Source organism: Hevea brasiliensis, chromosome 13 (genome assembly GCF_030052815.1).
Source record: "Hevea brasiliensis isolate MT/VB/25A 57/8 chromosome 13, ASM3005281v1, whole genome shotgun sequence".
Taxonomy (NCBI): domain Eukaryota; kingdom Viridiplantae; phylum Streptophyta; class Magnoliopsida; order Malpighiales; family Euphorbiaceae; genus Hevea; species Hevea brasiliensis.
Window position 1 is genome coordinate 77,907,755 of NC_079505.1, and position 24,432 is coordinate 77,932,186.

Consider the following 24,432-nt stretch of genomic DNA (forward strand, 5'->3'; position numbering starts at 1 on the left):
TCTGGCAGTTCAACTTCAAGATTAGGCAAACCTTGAACAAGTTCATTCTTTTGCATATTCACCACTGTTCTATGATGAAAATGACCCAGCCTTCTATGCCACACTTCTGCATTCACTGTTGTTGTAGAGTAGACTGATTGCTTTGCCTGTAGAGGATCTAGTGCAAAACTCTTCCCTTTCATGCTCACTTTGAACATATCTTCATCTTTTGAGTTTTTGATTAAGCAATGATTGCCCTCAAAAACCACTTTAAAACCATTTTCAAGAAGCTGGCCAACGCTCAGCAAATTTTGGTTAATGTTAGGTACAAATAACACTTCTCGTGTAACACCCCCGTTGCATAGCCTGGTAGATTTCATTGTTCTAGTGACCGGTGTCGGTCCGGACAATTATTGGGATTAGAGCCACACCTAAGACAACTTGAGAACCCATAAACACAAATAATTAGTAATGTTTAATTAGTTAACTATAAATAAGAAAAACAGAACATAAGAGGTTAAACGAGCCGAGAGTCACAACGATGAGTGACCTCCTCGGGAACGACTGCGAAGTCATTTTAAACTCAAATTTCGAACCGTAAAAAGTGACGCTGCGGTCCTTAGGACCCTTATGAACACAGTGGAAAAGAGAAAATCACGAAAAAGAACTGTTAAGCCAGTCAAATAATTAGGTCAGGGAGCCGGAAGAAATATTGGATTATTTGCAAACCGGGATGAACCGGCGAGGGGCAATTTGGTCAATTGACCCCGAGAGCTGACTCCTGACCTAACTGTCAAATAAAATCGGAGAAAAGAAAATTTCGGAATCGGGAATTAAATTAAAGAACTAATAGATAAATGAAAAAAGAAAAGAAAAGAAAAGAAAAAGCTAATTACATTACTTTATGACATCAAAATGATGTCACAATTGATTTTTAATTTTCCTACCATAATTGACCAAGTCAATTAAGTGAAAATACATATGAAACTAATAAATTAAAAGAAAAAAAAAAGTCATTTTGGCCTTCTTCCCTTCCATTGCCGTCTCCCTCTCTACCAAGTTCTCTCTTTCAAATTTTCCTCCATGAAAGCTTATTTTTAAGCTTTCTAAACACTAATTCCACCATAAATCCTTTAATTTTCTTGAAGAAAAATTATAAGCAAGTCTTGAAAGGAAGATTAGAAGGAGAAGAATTGAGAGAAAGTGAAAGATTTGAAGATTGAAAATTCAAAGAAAGGTTAGTAAGCTAAACTTGAAATTCTAGTTGAATTAATTGTGTTTATAGTTCAATTAACTTAGAATTATGCTTAAAATGAAAATAAATTAATTGTTGGAGGATTAAAGAAAAACTCATCTAGCTAGGGTTTTGATGTGTGTGCATGAATTTGATGGACTTTAAGGTGTATATGAGCTTGATAGAGTTAAAGAAGCATGTATATAGGCATTGAAATTGTTAATGGTAACAAAGTAGTGAGATTAGGGTTTTGGACTTAGGGTTTTGAGGCAAAATTTAGAGAAATGCATAAATGGCATGTTGGACCTATTTTGAAGTGAAATAATGGTCAATTATGACCAAATAAGTTGTGTGGGAATGGTAGAAAATTAAGCCAAATTCGTAGGTCAATGGTCATGCTGCTGGCAGCATGACCAAACCTACTTTGAAGGACCAAAACTCAAATTTTATAAGCCTAATGGATATGCCACCAATTGGAGATGAAAATAGACATAAAAGAGCACAATTTTCATTAAGGAATCATGGCCAAAAACTGACCAAAACTTGGTGAAACAATTGACCAAAGTGAATTGATAGCAGGCTGCCCTTGCACCAAACTGACCAAATGAACTATTCATTTGGTCATAACTCGAGCTAGGTAGATCAAATTGATCTGAAATTTTAACTGTAATTAGATAAGATATAGATCTAAAACTTTCATGAAGGACACCAATCCAAATTATGTCATTAACCTAATCAAATCATTGAGCAAAGTGAAATTTACTGTACTGAGATTTCCAGAATTTCCATTTGAGCAGCAATGTTTGGATGGCTATAACTCCCTCTAGAAAACTCGGATTTAGGCAATTCTTGAACCGATGGAAACCTAAGACATAGTAAAACATTTCATATGAAGAAAGTTAGACCAAATTATGAACTTAACTTAATCAAATTACTGACCAAAGTTTGACCAAAATCTGCGGAACCCAAAAATGCGGTATGAGCGATTGCGTGAACAGTAAACTTATTTTGGCCATAACTTGAGCTACAAAACTCCGATTGAGGTGATCCAAAAATGAGAATACACTTAATACAATAAGGAACATTTTCTATGAAGGAAGTTTTGTCAAATTCCAACAGTAGACCGACCAATGGAATAGTGCAACTTCGGAGAACCAAAACCGAAAATTGGCAATTTTGCCAAAATGACCTAAGCTTTAAACAAATGACCAAAACCAACAAGTTTGGTGACCAAAATGTGGTATGTGGGTGAAGTTGGAGTTCCCATACCTATTAAGCCTTAGAAAGTCAATAATTTGACTTGAATAGTGCAGTGAATAGTAACCGAAACACAAAATTTCGAAACGTCGAATTTAACATGTTAGAGCTAGGTAAATGTGAAGTTAAGTTTAATTTGGATTTATTTTAAGTTTTAGTACTGAAACATTGGAAAATTTCGTGTTTCAGTGGAAAAGAATACCGGGACAGAACCCGAGGAGTTGAGTCAAGGCCAACAGGCGACTCGTTTGAGGTTTGTGCACAACATCACTATGTTTTAAAATGTATTGATAAAGTGAATGAATTATGTATTTTACATCTGCTTAGAATTATTGAAAATTTATTTGTGACATTAGTGATGATGTTTTGACTTAAATTGTGAAAGTTATTGTGTATATTGAAATGACAATGTTTAGCAAATTGTTAAGATAAGTTTTGAAACCTCAGTGTCATGACCATATATTTGAACACCTCACTAGCACGACTAGTGGGGGTAATTAGTTTCGAATTTTGATTCTTTCTCTGGAGAAGTGTTGAGGTGTGCCAGTAGAAGAGGATGTGAATGGATATCCATATATTTGAGCTAGCTTCTTTGTGATATAATTTCTCTTTAGCCTCTGGCTATTGAGATTCATGTGATTTCTCTTTAGCCTCTGGCTATTGAGATTCTATTTGTTTCGAATGGCGTGATCTAACTGTGGGTTTTATGAAATGTGTTTTGATACTTTGAAATGAACTTGGTTTACATGTAAAATCTCACAATGCATGATTGTATTTAATTTTCATGTTTAGCCAAATTTTTGAATGAATGTGCTTTAAGCTTTGCATAAAGATTATTTTAGTATATTGTGCACCATTAATTCCTAGTACTCGTGATAGCTTTATTCTTTGCCGCAGATACAGAGACTAGAGGAGCAGCATCGAGTCTTGAAGTGTGTGAAGTCATCAGCTTGAAGCCTTCGGGTATAATTTATACCCTAACTGTAAATACTTCTTTTGATGTATATATTGCACATAAATGTATGGACATGTAAAAATGGGTCTTGAGCAGCTTGTACACAAATTTGTATGAAGTTTGTAATAAAGTTTAGTTTGTGTTTCTTTTGATATAAATTTGTAAGGTTGTGTATAAATTATTTTGTTTTTAATGAAATATGTATGATATTGATTGACAATATTTTTAGAACTATTGAACTTGTGAATTTTGATAAATTGATTGAGTTTGATTGTGAAACCGAAGTAGTGGTTGAGAAAAACTTTTAGAAGTGCTTTTTACAGGTATTTGAAGAACGGTTTTCTCAAAATACAGAGAAAACTCTGTCAAAATTTCTATAGAATTTGCGAAAAACTAAAATGAACCAAAAATATTAACTAGTTTTAATTTTAACTAAATGTTTTAAATGCCTATTAGAAAATGCTCACCACTTATCAAAAATAAGAAAATTGTTTTAAAATCCCTTGTAGGGTACTTAATGAGTTATCGGTAGGTGAAGTTCGGTAGTTCATTAGGTATTCTACGGGATCATGTTATGCCTTACAGAGGGGTAAGGTGTGACATGTTTTAGTGGTATCAGAGCAAATTTTTGAAGTATGTTTTAACATATAAATTTGTGTCTTTCTTGTTAAGTACAACTGCTCAATGTCCATAATTGTTACATACAGTGCATTACATCATGAATATGAACTAACGGGGGGAAATCTCCATGTGTTACTTGTTCAGGAGATACCCTAACTTTAGACTGAAATGGAAGAAGGGGATCGCTCAGTCGAGCAGTTTGTTGAAGCTGAGGCACAAGGAGAAGCCCCAGGTTTACTGAATGTCAGTGGGTCAGTAGCACCAGCCCCACAAATGCCGCAGTTTCCTGCACAATTCGCACAGCAGATGGCTGCGATGTTTCAGCAAATGGCTGGGGGTATGCCTGCTCAAGCTCCAACCCAACCACCTGTGACACAACCACTGCCTCCAGAGAAGATAATAAATTATTGAAGTATGGGGCTGCAGAATTTAAGTCTGATGGACCCTTTAGAGGCAGAGCAATGGCTTGAAAGAATGGACAGAGTATTTAAGAAATTGCACTCCCGGATGAGTTGAAGTTCGAATATTACGTGGTCGCATCGCAAGGATGCATATGATTGGTGGAAGACCATCCCCACACTGGCAGAACCACGGTGCTAACACGGGATGACTTCATCGAGAGTTCGCATGTAAATACATCACAGACGCATATGTTGATCAGAAATTGCAAGAATTTTTGAGTTTGAAACAAGGAAATCGATCAGTGGCAGAGTATGAGAGGGAGTTCTCCCGCCTGAGTCACTATGCGGAGAGTCTCCTTACTACCAGTAAAGCAAGATGCAAGAGATTTGAGATGGGTTTGAAGCCCAGTATAAGGATGCAAGTTGTGGGATTTCGACACAAAGAACTTCTCGTAACTTATGTCTCAAGCACTTGAATGGAGAGAGTCAAGCGAAGCAATCCCAGTGAGGGAAAAAGTCAAGAAATTAGAAAAAGACAAGGGGGAAAAATCAGTTGAACAGAGTTCTGGTGCTACCTCTGGAAAGAGAAAGAAGTTTAGTGGACCCAGCAGGGGTCGAGGTGGAAGATTTAGTAGGGGCCGATTCTCCGGACAGAGACCCCCTAGGTCTGGTCAGCAGTCAAGCAGGGGTTCACATTCTGCCCGCCCCTGTGAGACTTGTGGCAAGATTCATGGGGGGGAATGCTATTGGGCCACTGGAGCCTGTTTTAACTGTGGAGGCAAGGGCCATATAGCTAAAAACTGTACTAGTGCTCCGAGATATAGCCCAGCTCCTACTACTGCCGAGGGATCTATTCAAAGTCCCGCTCCTAAGTTCACGATCGGCCAAGAGGAAGAGGCAGAGGTAGAGGCACTGCTTCAGGCAGTCAGGGCACAATTGGTCAGTCAGGACAAGGAAGTGCTTCAACCAGAATCTACGCAATGAAATAGCGAGAAGAAGCTGAGACTTCTGATGTGGTAGCTGGTACATTCTCTATCTCTGGTCAAGATGTATTTGTATTGTTTGATCCGGGTTCAACCCATTCATATGTTAGTGCTAGCATAGTCAGTTCACTTGCTGTTCCATGTGTGCAAATGGGTTTTGAAGTGCTAGTAACTAGTCCATTAGGACAAGAAGTCCGGGTCAACAGAATTTATAGAGACTGTCCTTTGGTGATCCAAGGACATGTTTTCCTGTCAGACTTAATTGAGATGCCCTTCAGAGAGTATGATATTATCTTGGGCATGGATTGGTTAGCTAGGCATCATGCTATGATTGATCAGAGATCAAGAGTCACTTTTGGTCTCCCTCTGTACGGTGATGTGGTAATACACGGGGAGAGGCATTTACTGCCATCAAACATCATTTCGGCTGCACTAGCCAGAAGGATGATCAGAAAGGGGTGTGAAGCATACTTGGCACATGTGATAGACACCCAGGTGGGGAGTCCAGCACTAAGGGACATCCCTACGGTATGTGACTTTCCGGATGTGTTTCCTGATGAATTGCCAGGATTACCTCCAGAAAGAGAGGTGCAGTTTGAAATTGATGTTATGCTTGGTGTGGACCCAATCTCTATAACGCCATACAGAATGGCACTTGCAGAATTAAAATAGTTGAAGGTACAATTGCAAGAATTGCTTGACAAGGGCTTTATCCGCCCTAGTGTGTCACCTTGGGGAGCGCCAGTGTTGTTCGTAAAGAAGAAGGATGGCACTCTCCGGTTATGCATTGATTACCGACAGTTGAATAAGGTGACGATAAAGAATAGATATCCATTGCCTCGCATTGATGACTTGTTTGATCAGTTGAGGGGTGCAGCTGTGTTCTCCAAAATTGACCTGAGATCAGGTTATTATCAGCTGAAAGTACAAGAACAAAGTATTCCTAAAATTGCCTTCAGAACCCGCTATGGCCATTATGAATTCCTAGTCATGGCATTCGGGTTAACGAATGCTCCGGCTGCTTTTATGGATCTGATGAACACTATCTTCATACCATACCTCGACCAATTTGTTGTGGTATTCATAGATGATATATTGGTCTATTCGAGGAATGCAGAAGAGCATGATAGACATCTGCGGATTGTACTGCAGACTTTGAGGGAGAAACAGCTATATGCCAAATTGTCAAAGTGTGAATTTTGGCTGAAAGAAATATCTTTCTTGGGGCATGTAGTATCAGAAGAGGGCATCAAGGTAGATCCAAGTAAGATTGAAGCTGTCCTTAATTGGAGGCCACCCAGAAATATCACAGAGATTCGATTTTAGGTTTAGTTGGATACTACCGTAGATTTGTGAAGGATTCTCCATGTTGGCATCTCCATTGACCAAGCCGCTTAGAAAAGATGTAAAATTTCGGTGGACGGATTAATGTCGTGAGTTTTGATGAATTGAAGAGATGTTTGGTGAAGCTCAGTCTTAACTTTACCTACAGGGTAAAGAATATACTGATTCTGATGATGCTTCTCATAATGGGTTAGGTTGTGTGTTGATGCAAGATCGAAATGTCATTGCCTACGCATCACGCCAGCTGAAACCGCATGAGAGGAATTATCCAACACATGATTTGGAGCTTGCAGCTATTGTGTTTGCTCTTAAGATCTGGAGACACTATTTGTATGGGGAAAAGTGTTACATCTACACAGATCATAAGAGTTTGAAGTATTTGGGCACCCAGAAAGAACTGAATTTAAGACAGAGGAGATGGTTAGAGTTGATAAAAGACTATGATTGTCTGATAGACTATCAGCCAGGGAAAGCTAATGTTGTGGCTGACGCCTTAAGTCGCAAGACTATGGCAAGTCTACGAGTTACTCCTTTGTCTTTAGTACATGAGTTGAGATCATTACATGCCAGTTTAGAGATTAATGATGAGGGGCAGACAGCAGTTGCATGGCATGTACAGCCAGTGTTAATTGATCGGTCGAATGGTCGCTCGTAATGATGAAAGGTATCAGAAGCTGTTAGAAGAAGTCTGGCAGGGCAAGAAACCAGAATTCTCAATCAGAGATGATGGTTTACTGCTACACCAAGGTAGAATATGTGTTCCTAATAATGTGGATTTGAAGCAAATCATTTTGAAGGAAGCACATGAGTCTCCTTTTGCCATGCACCCTGGTGGTACAAAAATGTATAGAGGGCTAAAGGAGCATTACTGGTGAATGGGTATGAAAAGAGATGTGGCAGAGTTTGTATCCAAATGCCTAACTTGTCAGCAAGTAAAGGCAGAGCATCAAGTACCCGCTGGGTTGTTACATCCACTACCAATACCAGAATGGAAATGGGAAAGAATAACAATGGATTTTGTAATGGGACTTCCGAGGACACAGAAGAGTCATGATGCAGTTTGGGTCATTGTTGACAGACTAACTAAGTCTGCTCATTTTCTGCCAGTTCGGATGGACTACAATTTAGAAAGATTGGCCAAGTTATACATTGATGAGATTGTGAGACTACATGGAGTGCCAGTATCTATCATATCAGACAGAGATCCTAGGTTCACTTCTAGATTCTGGGGTAGTCTTCAGAGAGCCCTAGGAACTAGATTGAACTTTAGTACTGCATTCCACCCACAGACAGATGGCCAGTCTGAGAGGGTAATTCAGATTTTGGAGGACATGCTACGGGTTTGTGTGATTGAGTTTGAGGGTAGTTGGGATACACACTTGCCTTTGATTGAGTTTGCTTACAACAACAGCTACCAATCAAGCATTGGGATGCCTCCATATGAAGCTTTGTATGGCAGAAAATGTAGAACCCCATTGTGTTGGGATGACGTGGGTGAAAGAAAGATGATTGGACCCGAAATTGTTCAACAGACTGAAGAGAAAATCCGGGTGATCAGAGATCGACTTAAAGCTGCATCAGACCGTCAGAAGTCCTACATTGATCTGAAGAGAAGAGATATTCAGTATGCAGTGGGTGAGAAAGTTTTCCTCAAAGTTTCTCCTTGGAAGAGGATTATGACATTCGGCAGGAAGGGGAAACTAAGTCCTCATTTTATCGGGCCATATGAGGTTCTGGAAAGAGTGGGTCCTTTGGCATATCAGTTGGCACTACCTCCAGAGTTAGAGAAGATACATAATGTCTTCCATGTGTCTATGTTGAGGAGGTATCGATCAGACCCATCTCATGTACTACCAGTAGAGGAAATTGAAGTGAATCCAGACCTCACATATGAAGAAGAACCCATAGAGATTCTGGCTTATGAGGTGAAGCAGCTACGGAATAAGCAGATACCGTTGGTAAAAGTGCTGTGGAACCATCATTCGGGCCAAGAAGCTACTTGGGAACGAGAGGAGGACATGAGGAGACAACACCCACAGCTGTTCAGAGATTGATACCAGGTAAAAATTTCGAGACGAAATTTATTTAAGGGGGGGAGAATTGTAACACCCCCGTTGCATAGCCTGGTAGATTTCATTGTTCCGGTGACCGGTGTCGGTCCGGACAATTATTGGGATTAGAGCCACACCTAAGACAACTTGAGAACCCATAAACACAAATAATTAGTAATATTTAATTAGTTAACTATAAATAAGAAAAACAGAACATAAGAGGTTAAACGAGCCGAGAGTCACAGCGATGAGTGACCTCCTCGGGAACGACTGCGAAGTCATTTTAAACTCAAATTTCGAACCATAAAAAGTGACGCTGCGGTCCTTAGGACCCTTATGAACACAGTGGAAAAGAGAAAATCACGAAAAAGAACTGTTAAGCCAGTCAAATAATTAGGTCAGGGAGCCAGAAGAAATATTGGATTATTTGCAAACCGGGATGAACCGGCGAGGGGCAATTTGGTCAATTGACCCCTAGAGCTGACCCCTGACCTAACTGTCAAATAAAATCGGAGAAAAGAAAATTTCAGAATCGGAAATTAAATTAAAGAACTAATAGATAAATGAAAAAGAAAAGAAAAGAAAAGAAAAAGCTAATTACATTACTTTATGACATCAAAATGATGTCACAATTGATTTTTAATTTTCCTACCATAATTGACCAAGTCAATTAAGTGAAAATACATATGAAACTAATAAATTAAAAGAAAAAAAAAAGTCATTTTGGCCTTCTTCCCTTCCATTGCCGTCTCCCTCTCTACCAAGTTCTCTCTCTCAAATTTTCCTCCATGAAAGCTTATTTTTAAGCTTTCTAAACACTAATTCCACCATAAATCCTTTAATTTTCTTGAAGAAAAATTATAAGCAAGTCTTGAAAGGAAGATTAGAAGGAGAAGAATTGAGAGAAAGTGAAAGATTTGAAGATTGAAAATTCAAAGAAAGGTTAGTAAGCTAAACTTGAAATTCTAGTTGAATTAATTGTGTTTATAGTTCAATTAACTTAGAATTATGCTTAAAATGAAAATAAATTAATTGTTGGAGGATTAAAGCAAAACTCATCTAGCTAGGGTTTTGATGTGTGTGCATGAATTTGATGGACTTTAAGGTGTATATGAGCTTGATAGAGTTAAAGAAGCATGTATATAGGCATTGAAATTGTTAATGGTAACAAAGTAGTGAGATTAGGGTTTTGGACTTAGGGTTTTGAGGCAAAATTTAGAGAAATGCATAAATGGCATATTGGACCTATTTTGAAGTGAAATAACGGTCAATTATGACCAAATAAGTTGTGTGGGAATGGTAGAAAATTAAGCCAAATTCGTAGGTCAATGGTCATGCTGCTGGCAGCATGACCAAACCTACTTTGAAGGACCAAAACTCAAATTTTACAAGCCTAATGGATATGCCACCAATTGGAGATGAAAATAGACATAAAAGAGCACAATTTTCATTAAGGAACCATGGCCAAAAACTGACCAAAACTTGGTGAAACAATTGACCAAAGTGAATTGATAGCAGGCTGCCCCTGCACCAAACTGACTAAATGAACAGTAACTGTTCATTTAGTCATAACTCGAGCTAGGTAGATCAAATTGATCTGAAATTTTAACTGTAATTAGATAAGATATAGATATAAAACTTTCATGAAGGACACCAATCCAAATTATGTCATTAACCTAATCAAATCATTGAGCAAAGTGAAATTTACTGTACTGAGATTTCCAGAATTTCCATTTGAGCAGCAATGTTTGGATGGCTATAACTCCCTCTAGAAAACTCGAATTTAGGCGATTCTTGAACCGATGGAAACCTAAGACATAGTAAAACATTTCATATGAAGAAAGTTAGACCAAATTATGAACTTAACTTAATCAAATTACTGACCAAAGTTGGACCAAAATCTGCCAGAACCCAAAAATGCAGTATGAACAGTGCACGTGAACAGTAAACTTATTTTGGCCATAACTTGAGCTACAAAACTCCGATTGAGGTGATCCAAAAATGAGAATACACTTAATACAATAAGGAACATTTTCTATGAAGGAAGTTTTGTCAAATTCCAACAGTAGACCGACCAATGGAATAGTGCAACTTCGGAGAACCAAAACCGAAAATTGGCAATTTTGCCAAAATGACCTAAGCTTTAAACAAATGACCAAAACCAACAAGTTTGGTGACCAAAATGTGGTATGTGGGTGAAGTTGGAGTTCCCATACCTATTAAGCCTTAGAAAGTCAATAATTTGACTTGAATAGTGCAGTGAATAGTAACCCGAAACACAAAATTTCGAGAACGTCGAATTTAACATGTTAGAGCTAGGTAAATGTGAAGTTAAGTTTAATTTGGATTTATTTTAAGTTTTAGTACTGAAACATTGGAAAATTTCGTGTTTCAGTGGAAAAGAATACCGGGACAGAACCCGAGGAGTTGAGTCAAGGCCAACAGGCGACTCGTTTGAGGTTTGTGCACAACATCACTATGTTTTAAAATGTATTGATAAAGTGAATGAATTATGTATTTTACATCTGCTTAGAATTATTGAAAATTTATTTGTGACATTAGTGATGATGTTTTGACTTAAATTGTGAAAGTTATTGTGTATATTGAAATGACAATGTTTAGCAAATTGTTAAGATAAGTTTTGAAACCGCAGTGTCATGACCATATATTTGAACACCTCACTAGCACGACTAGTGGGGGTAATTAGTTTCGAATTTTGATTCCTTCTCTGGAGAAGTGTTGAGGTGTGCCAGTAGAAGAGGATGTGAATGGATATCCATATATTTGAGCTAGCTAGCCTGTGATATGATTTCTCTTTAGCCTCTGGCTATTGAGATTCATGTGATTTCTCTTTAGCCTCTAGCTATTGAGATTCTATTTGTTTCGAATGGCGTGATCTAACTGTGGGTTTTATGAAATGTGTTTTGATACTTTGAAATGAACTTGGTTTACAAGTAAAATCTCACAATGCATGATTGTATTTAATTTTCATGTTTAGCCAAATTTTTGAATGAATGTGCTTTAAGCTTTGCATAAAGATTATTTTAGTATATTGTGCACCACTGAGTCCTAGTACTCAGCGATAGCTTTTATTCTTTATCGCAGATCTGAGACTAGAGGAGCAGCGTGGTATTTCTTGAAGTGTGTGAAGTCATCACTTGAAGCCTTGGGTATAATTTATACCCTAATCGTAAATACTTCTTTTGATGTATATATTGCACATAAATGTATGGACATGTAAAAATGGGTCTTGAGCAGCTTGTACACAAATTTGTATGAAGTTTGTAATAAAGTTTAGTTTGTGTTTCTTTTGATATAAATTTGTAAGGTTGTGTATAAATTATTTTGTTTTTAATGAAATATGTATGATATTGATTGACAGTATTTTGAGAACTATTGAACTTGTGAATTTTGAGAAATTGATTGAGTTTGATTGTGAAACCGAAGTAGTGGTTGAGAAAAACTTTTAGAAGTGCTTTTTACAGGTATTTGAAGAACGGTTTTCTCAAAATACAGAGAAAACTCTGTCAAAATTTCTATAGAATTTGCGAAAAACTAAAATGGACCAAAAATATTAACTAGTTTTAATTTTAACTAAATGTTTTAAATGCCTATTAGAAAATGCTCACCACTTATCAAAAATAAGAAAATTGTTTTAAAATCCCTTGTAGGGTACTTAATGAGTTATCGGTAGGTGAAGTTCGGTAGTTCATTAGGTATTCTACGGGATCATGTTATGCCTTACAGAGGGGTAAGGTGTGACATCTCGGATAAGCTTTGTACCTTTTGATGTTTCCACTGCAATTGTGCCTTTCCCTTTCACAGCGATACGTTCTCCATTGCCAATCTTCACTTTGGAAATGAATGACGTATCCAGCTCCTTAAATAGATCCCTGTCAAATGTCATGTGGTTGGTGCAACCACTGTCAATGAGCCACTTGTCACTTGAATGACTTGCTGCAAGATAGGTAGCTACGAATAGTTGCTCCTCTTCATGATCAGCTACTTGAACAACATTTTTCTGCTGAAGATCAACTTGAGCTACAACCTTCTGAATGTTGCTCTTGCATATTTTCTGATGATGTCCCATTTTCTGGCACTTCTCACATTTCACATCAGGTCTCCTCCAGCATTTTGATGGTGGATGACCATTTTTGTTGCAGTGCTTACAAGGAGGAAAGTCAGACTTTGATGAATCTGAACCTTCCTTCTTGTTTCCTTTATACTTCCCTTTCCCTCCTTGATTAGTTTGCACCTTTGCAGCCAATGCTCCTTCAACAGAACCTTCACTTCTCATAAGCCTTCTCTGTTCTTGAGCCTGCAAAGCATGTATCAATTCTGCCAAGCCAATCTTTGATAGATCCTTAGTATTTTCCAAAGAAGAGATGGTAGCTTCAAATCTTTCAGGGACAGTAACAAGAATTTTTTGAACTATTCTTGTATCAGCAAATTCAGTACCAAACAATCGTACCTTGTTTACGATATTGAGAAGTCTATCTGAATACTATTTAATAGTTTCAGATTCCTTCATTTTCTGCATCTCAAATTCTCTAACCAGATTCAGCACTTGCATTCCTTTGATATTCTCATTTCCCTCGTACTCCTTCTTGAGATAGTTCCATATATCAAAGGCTGTTTTCAAGGACATGATTTTGGTGAAAATTGAGGATGAAAATGCAGCAAACAAGCAGTTTTTGGCCTTGGACTTCCTTGCCTTCCTTTCTTTGAAACTCTTCATTTGAGCCATTGTAGGATTGTCGGGTAGTGGAAGCACTTGGTAGTCTTCCTCAACAGCCTCCCAGAGATCATTTGCATCCAGGTAAGCCTCCATTTTGATTGCCCAAACTTGATAATTTTCTCCATTGAACACAGGAGGTGCAATGGCATTGAAAGGAGTTTCAGCACTCGAAGCCTCCATTTTGGTGGAAAAAATACACTCAAATTCCTCACAAGTCCCTTAAGAAGAGGGCTCTGATACCAGTTTGTTGGAGCAAACTAAGAATTAACCGAGAAAGAGAAGAATATTTCAGTGTATTATATATTTTTTATTAACTGCAAATGAGCTTAAATACAGCTCAAAATATAACAAAAATTCCTATATTTCAGCTCAACTATGGAACATGCCTCCATGTTTAACAACTTAGCTAGAAAAATGGAAATAATGACTAAAATGCAGTAGAACAAGTCAATTTAAAAAAAAACATAACAGAAAAAAGAAAACTACAGCAGCTAAATAGGAAGTACAGCAGCTAAATAGGAAGTGCAGCAGCTAAGTCAACTTCTTAATACTGTTTCAGTTTTGAAAGGCGAAAAAGATTTTTTGCGAAAGAATTTAATAATGTTGTGGGTACTAGTGGTCCTATACGATGCTCACCTTGGAAGGGGGGAGAGAAGTTGAGCTTGAGACCATTTTTGAGATTCACTGATCATCATACACACACATAGGTATATATATATATATATATATATATATATATATATATATTGTTCTGGTAAAGTTAAGTCTTATTTTGGGTATGGTTTTCGTGCTTCACGATGTTCCTTTTCCTTCAAATTTGGAAGAGGCTGTTACCAACACATAGTGCTAGCTGTACTGGGAAGGACTTCAGCTATTGACGTAGGATTTTTATTTTTTCCCTAGATTTGTTATGGCCCAAATGAGTTTTACCCTACAGTGTCTTAATACACGGTGAACTGAGACAAATTTTTCCATGAAGATAGTATATTTTAATTATTATTTTTTTAACCGCATAAAGTCATTTTCTTGGGGAATAATATTTTATTATTCACTCACTTTGTTAAGATAATATATTTTAATTCTTCAATATTTAATCAACATATTGAAAGCTGAAGAACTAAAATATAATTTACAGTAAAAATATGATTTTTTTAGTGACAATTAAAGGGTAATAAAATTTAAAAAAAAAATCATTACAATAAATTTAAACTTCAACAACATATTTTATATCACCAAGCATTTGCATTTAATGATGTACTTAAATTTCGTAACTTAAAATTTTTTAACAACACTTTCATATTAATTTATGGCCAGTGGTAGAACCCTTTGGCCCCTAAACATTTTCATAAATTTTTTAATAAGTATATTAGAAATTAATTTTTTTCATTAATTAGTCTCAAAATTTTTTATTCACCCCTCCAAATATTTATAAAAAATCTTTAATAAGTGGAGTGAATTTTAATTTTTTGTTAGTTAGCCTCTTAAATTTTCTATTAGTTCCTAATAATTTATAATTTATTTATTATGATTTAACTTGAAGTATTAAAATTACACTGTTGCCATTAAATGAATACAAAATTTTAATTAAAAAAATTAATTATTCAAACATTTTATATTTATAAATTATTTTTTGTTATTTTAAAATTAAATACAAGTCAATATAATAATAGGATTCCATCATACAATCTCAAATCACATGAGATTTTTTTCAATTTATATTTTTGTTTTATCTCCCCTTCTATGAGTATAATATAAAAATTTTCTTTATCTTTCTTCTCATTCAGCTTTTTATTCTTTATATCAGTCAAACTTAAAAATTATTTTGTTCATATCTGTAGAAGTAGACAAAATTAGTGGTATTAACTCCTATGTATATTTTAGATTGATTATTATAAATATAAATTTATTTGTTTCACATATTTATTTTATTAATCTATAATTTTTTTGTCTCTTTAATATTAATGATTATTATTTTTTTATTCTTATATTATTATGCTATATATTCTAGCCATCTAATGTTTATATTTATTTTTTAGTTTTCATGCAATGAATTAGTATAATAATTTATCGACAATTTTTTAAAATTTTGTTAATACTATTTAATTTATAATTGTTCTTCTATTTATAACAAATCATATTATTTATTTTTTATAAATAAAAAATATTATAAATATATTTTCACTAATATTTAATTAATTAATAATATAAAAAATATATTATATTTTTCAATTAGTTTAATTATAATCAATAACTGGCTAAATATTTTTCATTTTGATTAAATTCAATTTTCTTAATTTTCATTTGATTTAGTTAACATTTTAGTCAATAAAAAATTTAGTTCGGTTAATCAAATATACAACCTGAATTGGCCCTTCAACAAAATTTTTTTTGACATTACCCTTATTTACAACGCTATAATACATGATATATATATTATTTACTAGTTTGATATCTAAATATGTTACCTTGATAATATTTATTATTTTAACATAATGTTATAAAGGTGTTATTAAATCCAAATATATATATATATATATATATATATATCCAGTCACTTATTTTTTTCTAATTAGGATGAACTGAAAATACAGTAATTTAAAAGAAAAAAACATTTTACAGACTTTTAGTAAAGAATATAAGATATCAATAAACTTAGTGGTGTATCAAATTCATATAAAAGATTATGAGGTTACGAATTTAAATTTAATTAGAAAACAAAAAACAAAGAAAGAAAATAAAAAGGGAGCCATACCTACCATATCCTATTTGTGTTCTCAGACTTGAGCCAATAATGGGAAGCTTTGTTGGATAATGAGTCGGACCACCAAGTCCTCAGAAAGGCTTATGGCATTTGTGGTCATTGTTCCAACTTCCAAGCTATAATGATTATTAAAGCAAAAAACTCATAGGTGCTTCCTTGGCACACCCCACTTTCACTTATGCGTCATTTGCTGGTAATTTTTATTTATCATCCCTTAATTTTAGAGATTATTTCATTTTCGTTCATCAACATTAATTTACTTTAATAATATCTCAATTTTAATTTTATTTTAAAAATAATCTCTAAACTGTTATAACATATTTATAAGTAGAAAAAAAAAAGAAAGAAAAAGACTCAAAGTTTGGCATCAATGTTGGGATGTTATTCATCTACTTTACAAGACCCATCAAATTGAGTCTCAAGCAATGTTCGAATTTATTTAATACTATTACCAACAGTGATACCAAACTTAGACCAATCCGAAGAATATGAATTTAAACATTGCTCGAGATCCAGTTCGATAATTGGACTCAAAACTTTAAACTGGTTCACCTTCATATGCTCGTCAAATAAGCATTACCTAAAATTGAAAACTTAAACTTTGAATTCGAATTGATTTCTCTCATATTCTGTAATATGCACCACTCTTTTAATACTATTACCAACGTAGAGGAAAATATCACAATAAACATGAAGAAGAAGATTATTTGTGGTCATTGTTCCAACTTCCAAGCTATAATGATTATTAAAGCTTTCACTTATGCGTCATTTGCTAGTAATTTTTATTTATCATCCCTTAATTTGAGAGATTATTTCATTTTCGTTCATCAACTTTAATTTATTTTAATAATATCTCAATTTAAATTTTATTTTAAAAATCATCTCTAAACTGTTATAACATATTTATAGGTAAAAAAAAAAAGAAGGAAAAAGACTCAAAGTTTGGCATCACTGTTGGGATGTTATTTGTCTACTTTACAAGACCCATCAAACTGAGTCTCGAGCAATGTTCGAATTCATTTAATACTATTACCAACAGTGATGCCAAACTTAGACCAATCTGAAGAATATGAATTTAAACATCGCTCGAGATCCAGTTCGATACTTGAACTCAAAACTTTAAACTAGATTCACCTTCATATGCTCATCAAATAAGCATTACCTAAAATCCAAAACTTAACCTTTGAATTTTAATTTATTCTCTTATATTCTGTAATATGTACCACTCTTTTAATACTATTACCAACGTAGAAGAAAAAGATGACAACAGACATGAAGAAAAATGTTATTTTCAATAGAATAATCATAATTAGATTTCATCATATTATAATCAAGTTAGTGACTATAAGTATGATAAAGACAATGATCCATCAAAAAACTTATTGAACAATTCGGCAAAAAATAACTTGTCAATATGCTCTAAGATACAATATATATCCACCAGGATATTGCAGATAGGATACATAAGATAGCTAATAAGAACTCCGTGCACCAGAAAATTTTCGTGCACAAACTTAGCTGGATTTGAATTGGTATCAAGTTATATTTCAAAATCTATTTTGATATATTTTTAAAAGTTTAAGAGCTTATATGTTTCCAAAATAGTAAAATAGAATTTGAAAAACTTATTTGATCTTTATTAAAATTTAAAGGGTTTATTTGAATCTGAAAAATCTTAAAGACTTATTTGATCATTGAATCAAATTTTAAGAGTCTAAATAGATCTTTTGTCATTTGTATTTTTAATGGTTTTGGTGATTACCATACGCTAATGAACTTGTTCATTGAATTTGGTGGTTGTAAGGCAATCCTATTGATTGGGTTACCACATATAGGTACCACAGTAAGTTTTGTGACTCTAAGAGGACGGTTTTCAAGGATAATTGAGTTTTTTTTTTAATTGATAAATCTGTTAATTAGGATATTTTTTAAATAAAATTAAAATTAAATAATATTATTAAATAAATTAAAATTAAAGAACGAAAGTAAAACAATCCCTTAAGTTGGGATGATAGCTAAAAATTACCCTCATTTGGCATTATTGCAACTTGCGTTTTGCAAATTGCAACCAATCTTTTTAAAATCCAACTGAGTAATAAAATAAATTAATTGGCTGACTCGCCTATTAGTGCAAAAAATTAAATAATCTGATGTGATTAAAACTGATTAAATCTAACTTGAAAAATATTGTATGTATAACATTTTGAGGTACTGAGGCAGGATGAAAAATTACAAACTAATTAATTGGACAAAACTGCACTCTTCATTACTTTGATTTTAAGACACTGATAATATGAATTAAGATCCATCTTCTTGGTTCAAACTTGTCAACGGCCCATGACATTTTCCTTATTTTTCTTTTGCAAAAGGGTGATAAAAAGGATGGACCAATCGGCTTAGGAGACCTCTGATTTCAGACAAATCCTCGGCTTGTAATCCCAACAAGTACCGAGTTGCAATGTTGCGTAAAGATAATTTATAGAATAGAAAATATTATTCATGCTACGTAAGTTATCGGAACTTCTCAATATTTAATTCTAGCCTTCTATGCTTAGTGACAATCGCACAGCTAACCAATAGAAAGACACTGATCATATTCAGAAGGTTTTCTGATATAAATAGAAAGGACGCCCTGATTTGATAAGATCATTATTTTACATGTAAACATAAATAGATTTTAAACCCTGTTGATAAAATTACTAGTCTACGAGACCCAACAGGTCGACATAATTGCTGAAGTAGTTTCTTTATTATACACAACTCATTATATACTGCTCCCACTCAATTGAAGTACTTGTCAATTCATAAAGCCGCCACCAGGCATGTTTGTTGGCCCTTGTGATGAAACTTGTCCCTGAGAAACTAATTGAGACCGGCCTGGACCTTGAACATATGCTTGCCCATTCCAGTCCCAACCATTTGTTGTTGCTGCTGCTGCTGCTGCTGCTGTGGAAGCTACCGTGGAAGTTGCTGCTGCTGTAGCTGTGGAAGCTACTGTGGAAGTTGCTGCTGCTGCTGTTGTTGTTGGAAGTTGTGAGAGTTGCTGCTGTTGCTGCAACTGAGGATACTGTTGTTGATGTTGCAGCTGTGGTTGCATCTGCTGGTGATGCTGCTGTTGCATTTTTCTTGCTGCTGACTGGATATTTGTGGCTTAAACACAACCATATCCTGGTTACACATTAATATTACGTAAATTAATGTCTTATTCACTGACTGCATATTTTTGTATGCTTATAATACCTAATAAAGACGAAGCACACTGAAAAAAAATATATATATAAATAACCATGCTGCTAATATAGTCTGCCAACTTCCGTAACTTGTGATTTTAAAAGAATTTATCAATGCTGCAAATACAAAAAAAAAGGTGAAGAAAATGGTACCCCAGGAAAAAGCATTTCTATCAAGCGGCAGGCCTTGTCCAAAACAGAAAGCAGTAAAGTCTGAGATGGCAACCGCATGACTGCACACTTGGAAATTAAAATTGACATTCAAAATCAGAAAGTCCATTAATTAAATAAATATGAAGTCCATGTTCACACAAAATAGGAAACACTATGGAAATAACTAAAACTAAATAAATGGGTCACGAAAACTTGAAGGGAACTTTGTTTGATTGCTCACAAGGTCCTTTTTTTTTTTTTTTTTTTCTTAGAACCTCAGCAATATCAAATAGATCCTGAACTTTGATTTGTTTTGCATTACCAAAACTTTGGAAATAACAAGTTTAGGCCACAAGTTCCCTAGCGCACTGCAAACTCACAATTACTACCAAAATTCAATAAAAGGCCTCAAGGGGATTGATTGCAATTCATAAAGGCAGTTGTGGCCACAGTTATTTATTTCTGAAGTTTTGGACAAATTTTCAATTAGCATCAAAGTTTAGGATTTATGTTGGTTAACCTTATATTATTCCAACACCAACACAATAGCAGAAGTATAAGTAATATTATAACAATTGGCTCCTCTTATTCAACTCAGCAAGAATTGATAAACAAATTTCCACGGGAGAAAACAAGGAAACAAATTTCCACGGGAGAAAACAAGGAAAAGGATGCCCCTATACCCCAAGGACTCTCAGTTCATTCCATGCTGGAATATAGCGGTAGCAATTTTCATCCATGTCTAAGCATTCACCCTCTAAAGTAAAGTGAGATTGAGATGCTGACTGCATTAGACAAGAGCTTCATGCATGCTGACTGCACAAGACAAGAGAGAATGGCATTCTTATTGCATTGTAGATTGCTCTAAGTTTTGGCAGCTGCTTTGGACAAATGATGGACAGAGAAACAGAGCACTGAAATGCAAACTATGGGACAGTGACCAAATGGTGCCAATATTCAAGAAATAAAGACAGAGAGAAGCCGACAAAAACAATATAAAAGTACATGAGGAAATGATTTAGCAACGGTCTCTGCATCAGATAGATGACTGACTCTCAGCTTGCGGATCAATATTTTCACTCTGCTCCAAATTTTGATTTTGTGGTCAATAGACTGGTGTTGGCAAGGGATGAGGGTTACTTGCTACGATAAGAACACAATGCCTTTGCCCATCTATATTCTGTTTAGTTTGGCTTCCATTTGCAGCACAAGGGAACATCTGAATGAAGTAAAAAAGAAAACCAGAGAAATATCCTTTGCAATTGAATAATATATTTATTAAACCTAAACCTTAGCACAATTCAACTCCTGTGCAACTTTACAATCGATGATTAATAGCAGTAAGGCTAACAACAACCAAAGAGCTTCCAAAACCTCTTTCCCAAACCATGCATACAATAAGTCTAATGGAACAATCAACAAAGATCTGACTGACAATTCACATCCATTGAAGATAAGTTGAGAGAAGAGTGATTGAAATTCTTTGGCATGCTTACTGTAGACCAACAAATGCACCAATACAGAAAACTGAGCATATCTTAATTACAGGAGTAAAGGAAATTAAGGTTAGATCTAGGTTGATTTACATAAAATAGTGAAAAAGGCTTTAGTAGCATTAGATCTTTCTGTTAGCGTAGTCACAAATAAGCAGAATGAAAATAAATGATCCATATAACTGACACAAACTAGATTGGGATTAATACTTAGTTTAGTTTTTCCTCCTTAAAAGAAAGCAAAGAAATTGCAATAGCTACCATCACTATAGGAAGACAAATAATTTTTTTATAGGAAGCGAAAGAGGATATAACTCAAAAGACTAAAAATCTAGAATATAAACACTGCATACCATTGAAGCTTCAGAAAGACCTTCTGCGATTGCGGTGTCATTGAAGCCATCACCAGCAAAAAGAATGGCTGATAACCATTGTAAAAAGATGTCAACATCTCTTGTCCAGCCACTCCGTTGCACTAAGCAAGCTATACAAAGAATGATAAAAAAAGAGAATCGCACTTTTGTTAGTTAGCCAAGTATTGCATAAACATAGAGAAAAGTAAAGATTTAAATTTCACACTAGTATGGCAAATATGAGGGAAAAATTATAGATCCAAAATCTTATAATATCAATGCAATCCAAGATTAGAGTATTATAAAAATATTTAATGGTAATCTAACAATTATTTTTTTCGTTTGCTATCTAAAGTTTTCAAAATAAAGGAGACTATGAAATGTACATTCAAAACTATTGTGATTTAGTTGGATTCTGTATGCATGAAAAAATTCAAACTGGGCACCAACTAAGCAAAGTACAAAACTTGAAAGAAGTTTGATTTTGATATACAAAAATCAAGTACACGCAATCATGTGCACAAGAAGTTCTTTAGAACTTTGACTTCAACTAAAGTCCAAAACTATAAAAATGAAACTAGTTTCATAAAATCTGTTAGTATTTAATTCTAAATCAACAGCGTAATCCTATTTCAATTCTTCAGAGGGCTACAAAACCTTGCACAGGCAAAAGAATACTTTAAGTGAAGATTAAAGACGAATTCCAGCAGAAATGCAGCTTTACATTTTATTCCCCAAAAAGGGAAACAATGCTCAAAAAGGGCAATAATGCTGCAAAAAAAAAAAAAAAAAAAAAAAAGCTAGCGTGCAATAAAACAGGAGATGGTCAACATCCCCATTATGAAACTTATATTATAATTATTGAAGTTTCTATAGTCAACATATGTAAACCTTTAGGAATATGAATTAAGTGGTGGTGAACTTTGAAAAAAAAAATAATAACTGCAGGTGACAAAAACTCATCTCCTGTGTGATGAGATCAAGTGCCACCTAAGAGGCTTTTTTTGGTCCATAGTTCTCCAAAATTTGAGTACCGATGATCTTTACCAAAAAGAAGGCCTAATAAGTCCTCATCTCCTGATTGGTGTGTATATGTTGTAAGCAAGGTGAGACTTATTCTCACTTGTTTCTACATTGTGAGGAGGCCTGGGCAATTTGAATTGCCTTTTTCGCATATTTAGGAACATTTAGCATGTCCAGAGTCTTTTGAGACTTTTATTGGTATGAATGGAGATGAATTAGTGGCAGAAAAGAAGCCAAAGTTCTTTGGAATTCCACCTTTTTTGTTGTGTTATAGAGACTTTGGAGGAAAGAAATACACGCATCTTCAAAATTAGAGTTTTCTTTTTCTATTTGTTTGCAGAACAAGTTTTTTTTTTGGCTTCTATATAGGCATATACTACCAGACTTTTAAAGGGGTTTCTTGAAGGATATCCAACTTGATTTGAGGATGGCATTCCAAAAGGGACCTGCAGTCTCAGCCATTTCATTGTGCTGATTACTGAACCATGATTCCAGGATTCTCTTCTAGAATCTTTAAGGAACATTTTGGCCAGCTAAAGGCGTCGTTAGTCACCCCAGGCCCTAGGAATATTTTTCCTTTGGTTAAGGAGACATTCTCCCCCTGTTTGGAATATAAAATTTTACAAGAATTCAATTCAATTGATTTCTTTTTGGTTAATTCTCATTTTGGAATGAAAAAGTTCAATTCTTTTTAACTTGAAAAAAAAAAAATCATTTCAAAGAAAAAGAAATCAAGCATGAGTGTGTAAGAATTCATTTGAATTCTTTTCTTGTAAATAATTTATTCCAAATGAAGCCTCTAAGTTCGTGAATAAGGCTTAGTTTAGTTGAATAAGGACAAATACTAGAAAGATTAACCTTACAAGATGATCTAGGAAAAAAAAGGCGGATTTACCAATTACCATTAGATCATTAGATATATGGAATGGAATATTTAATGTTTTGATGAAATGTACACAATATGTTGAGAGATCACCACTAGTTTTAGAAATGAATTATATTAATTTGTGATCAAATGACCCAGCAATGTAAGACAGAGAAGCTGAAATAGCAAAGTCTCTTGATTTATTTAGTGATTCTTTATAACCCATGCACTATATAGTTGCCTTTTCATTACATTTATGTAGCGGATATTATCTTTAAGCTTTGGGAAACTACACCACAAAAATTCTAGCCCCACTGGACTATAGTCCATGCTAGACTATGTTTCACGTTCTTGCATCTATTCTAAATACCATTAATGATCTACATTCTAGGAGAAGTTGTTCCAAGTAATGGGTATTGTATATGCTCACCAAAACTCATCTATCAAAAAGTACTCTAGAACACCTTCTTTGCCTCATCTCTTGCTCCCACACTTTTAAAATCAATAAACCTTCCAGTGCAGAACAAGGAAAACTAATCATCTAGTGCTATATTCACAATGAAGAAATAAAATACGCTAAAATTATACATATAATTTTACGAAACTATTAATACCTAAGCGAGAGAACTCAATAGATAACTAAACAAGGAAACACAAAATGCTGAATCCCATGAATTGAGCTGCTAGTCAAAATTACCTGATAATCTTTTCAAGGTAATCAGAAAGGATGGTCTGCCAGAAGTGGCCCAAGGCCGCGAAGCCTTCGACGGCCACGATCAGTTGCCTCTCCGCCATAAGGCAGTACTAGCAAAGGAGAAGAAAAGAGCTTCGCGTTCTCTTGCTAGATTGGCTTCGTCAAGCTAGTGTAATTGAAATGAAAATTAATACATTTCTTTTTTCTCTTTTCAATTTCAATTAGTTGGTTTCCCACCACCACCACCATCACCACCAGGATTTTAAAATGAGAATCACGAGTGCTGAGGCTCTGGTA

The 24,432-nt window shown here is 34.8% G+C and overlaps 1 protein-coding gene across 1 annotated transcript; it reads right to left on the bottom strand.

Annotated features, from left to right (window-relative positions):
* Positions 1–18,918: 18,918 nt before the first annotated feature.
* Positions 18,919–24,236, bottom strand: LOC110653858 (mediator of RNA polymerase II transcription subunit 25). Its single transcript, XM_058133149.1, is given in 11 exon segments — positions 18,919–19,225; positions 19,228–19,351; positions 19,353–19,444; positions 19,447–19,492; positions 19,708–19,787; positions 20,525–20,621; positions 20,713–20,757; positions 20,759–20,926; positions 21,554–21,684; positions 22,218–22,324; positions 24,139–24,236. Coding segments are annotated over 11 exon segments (1,092 nt in total). The 3' UTR covers positions 18,919–19,121.
* Positions 24,237–24,432: the final 196 nt, after the last annotated feature.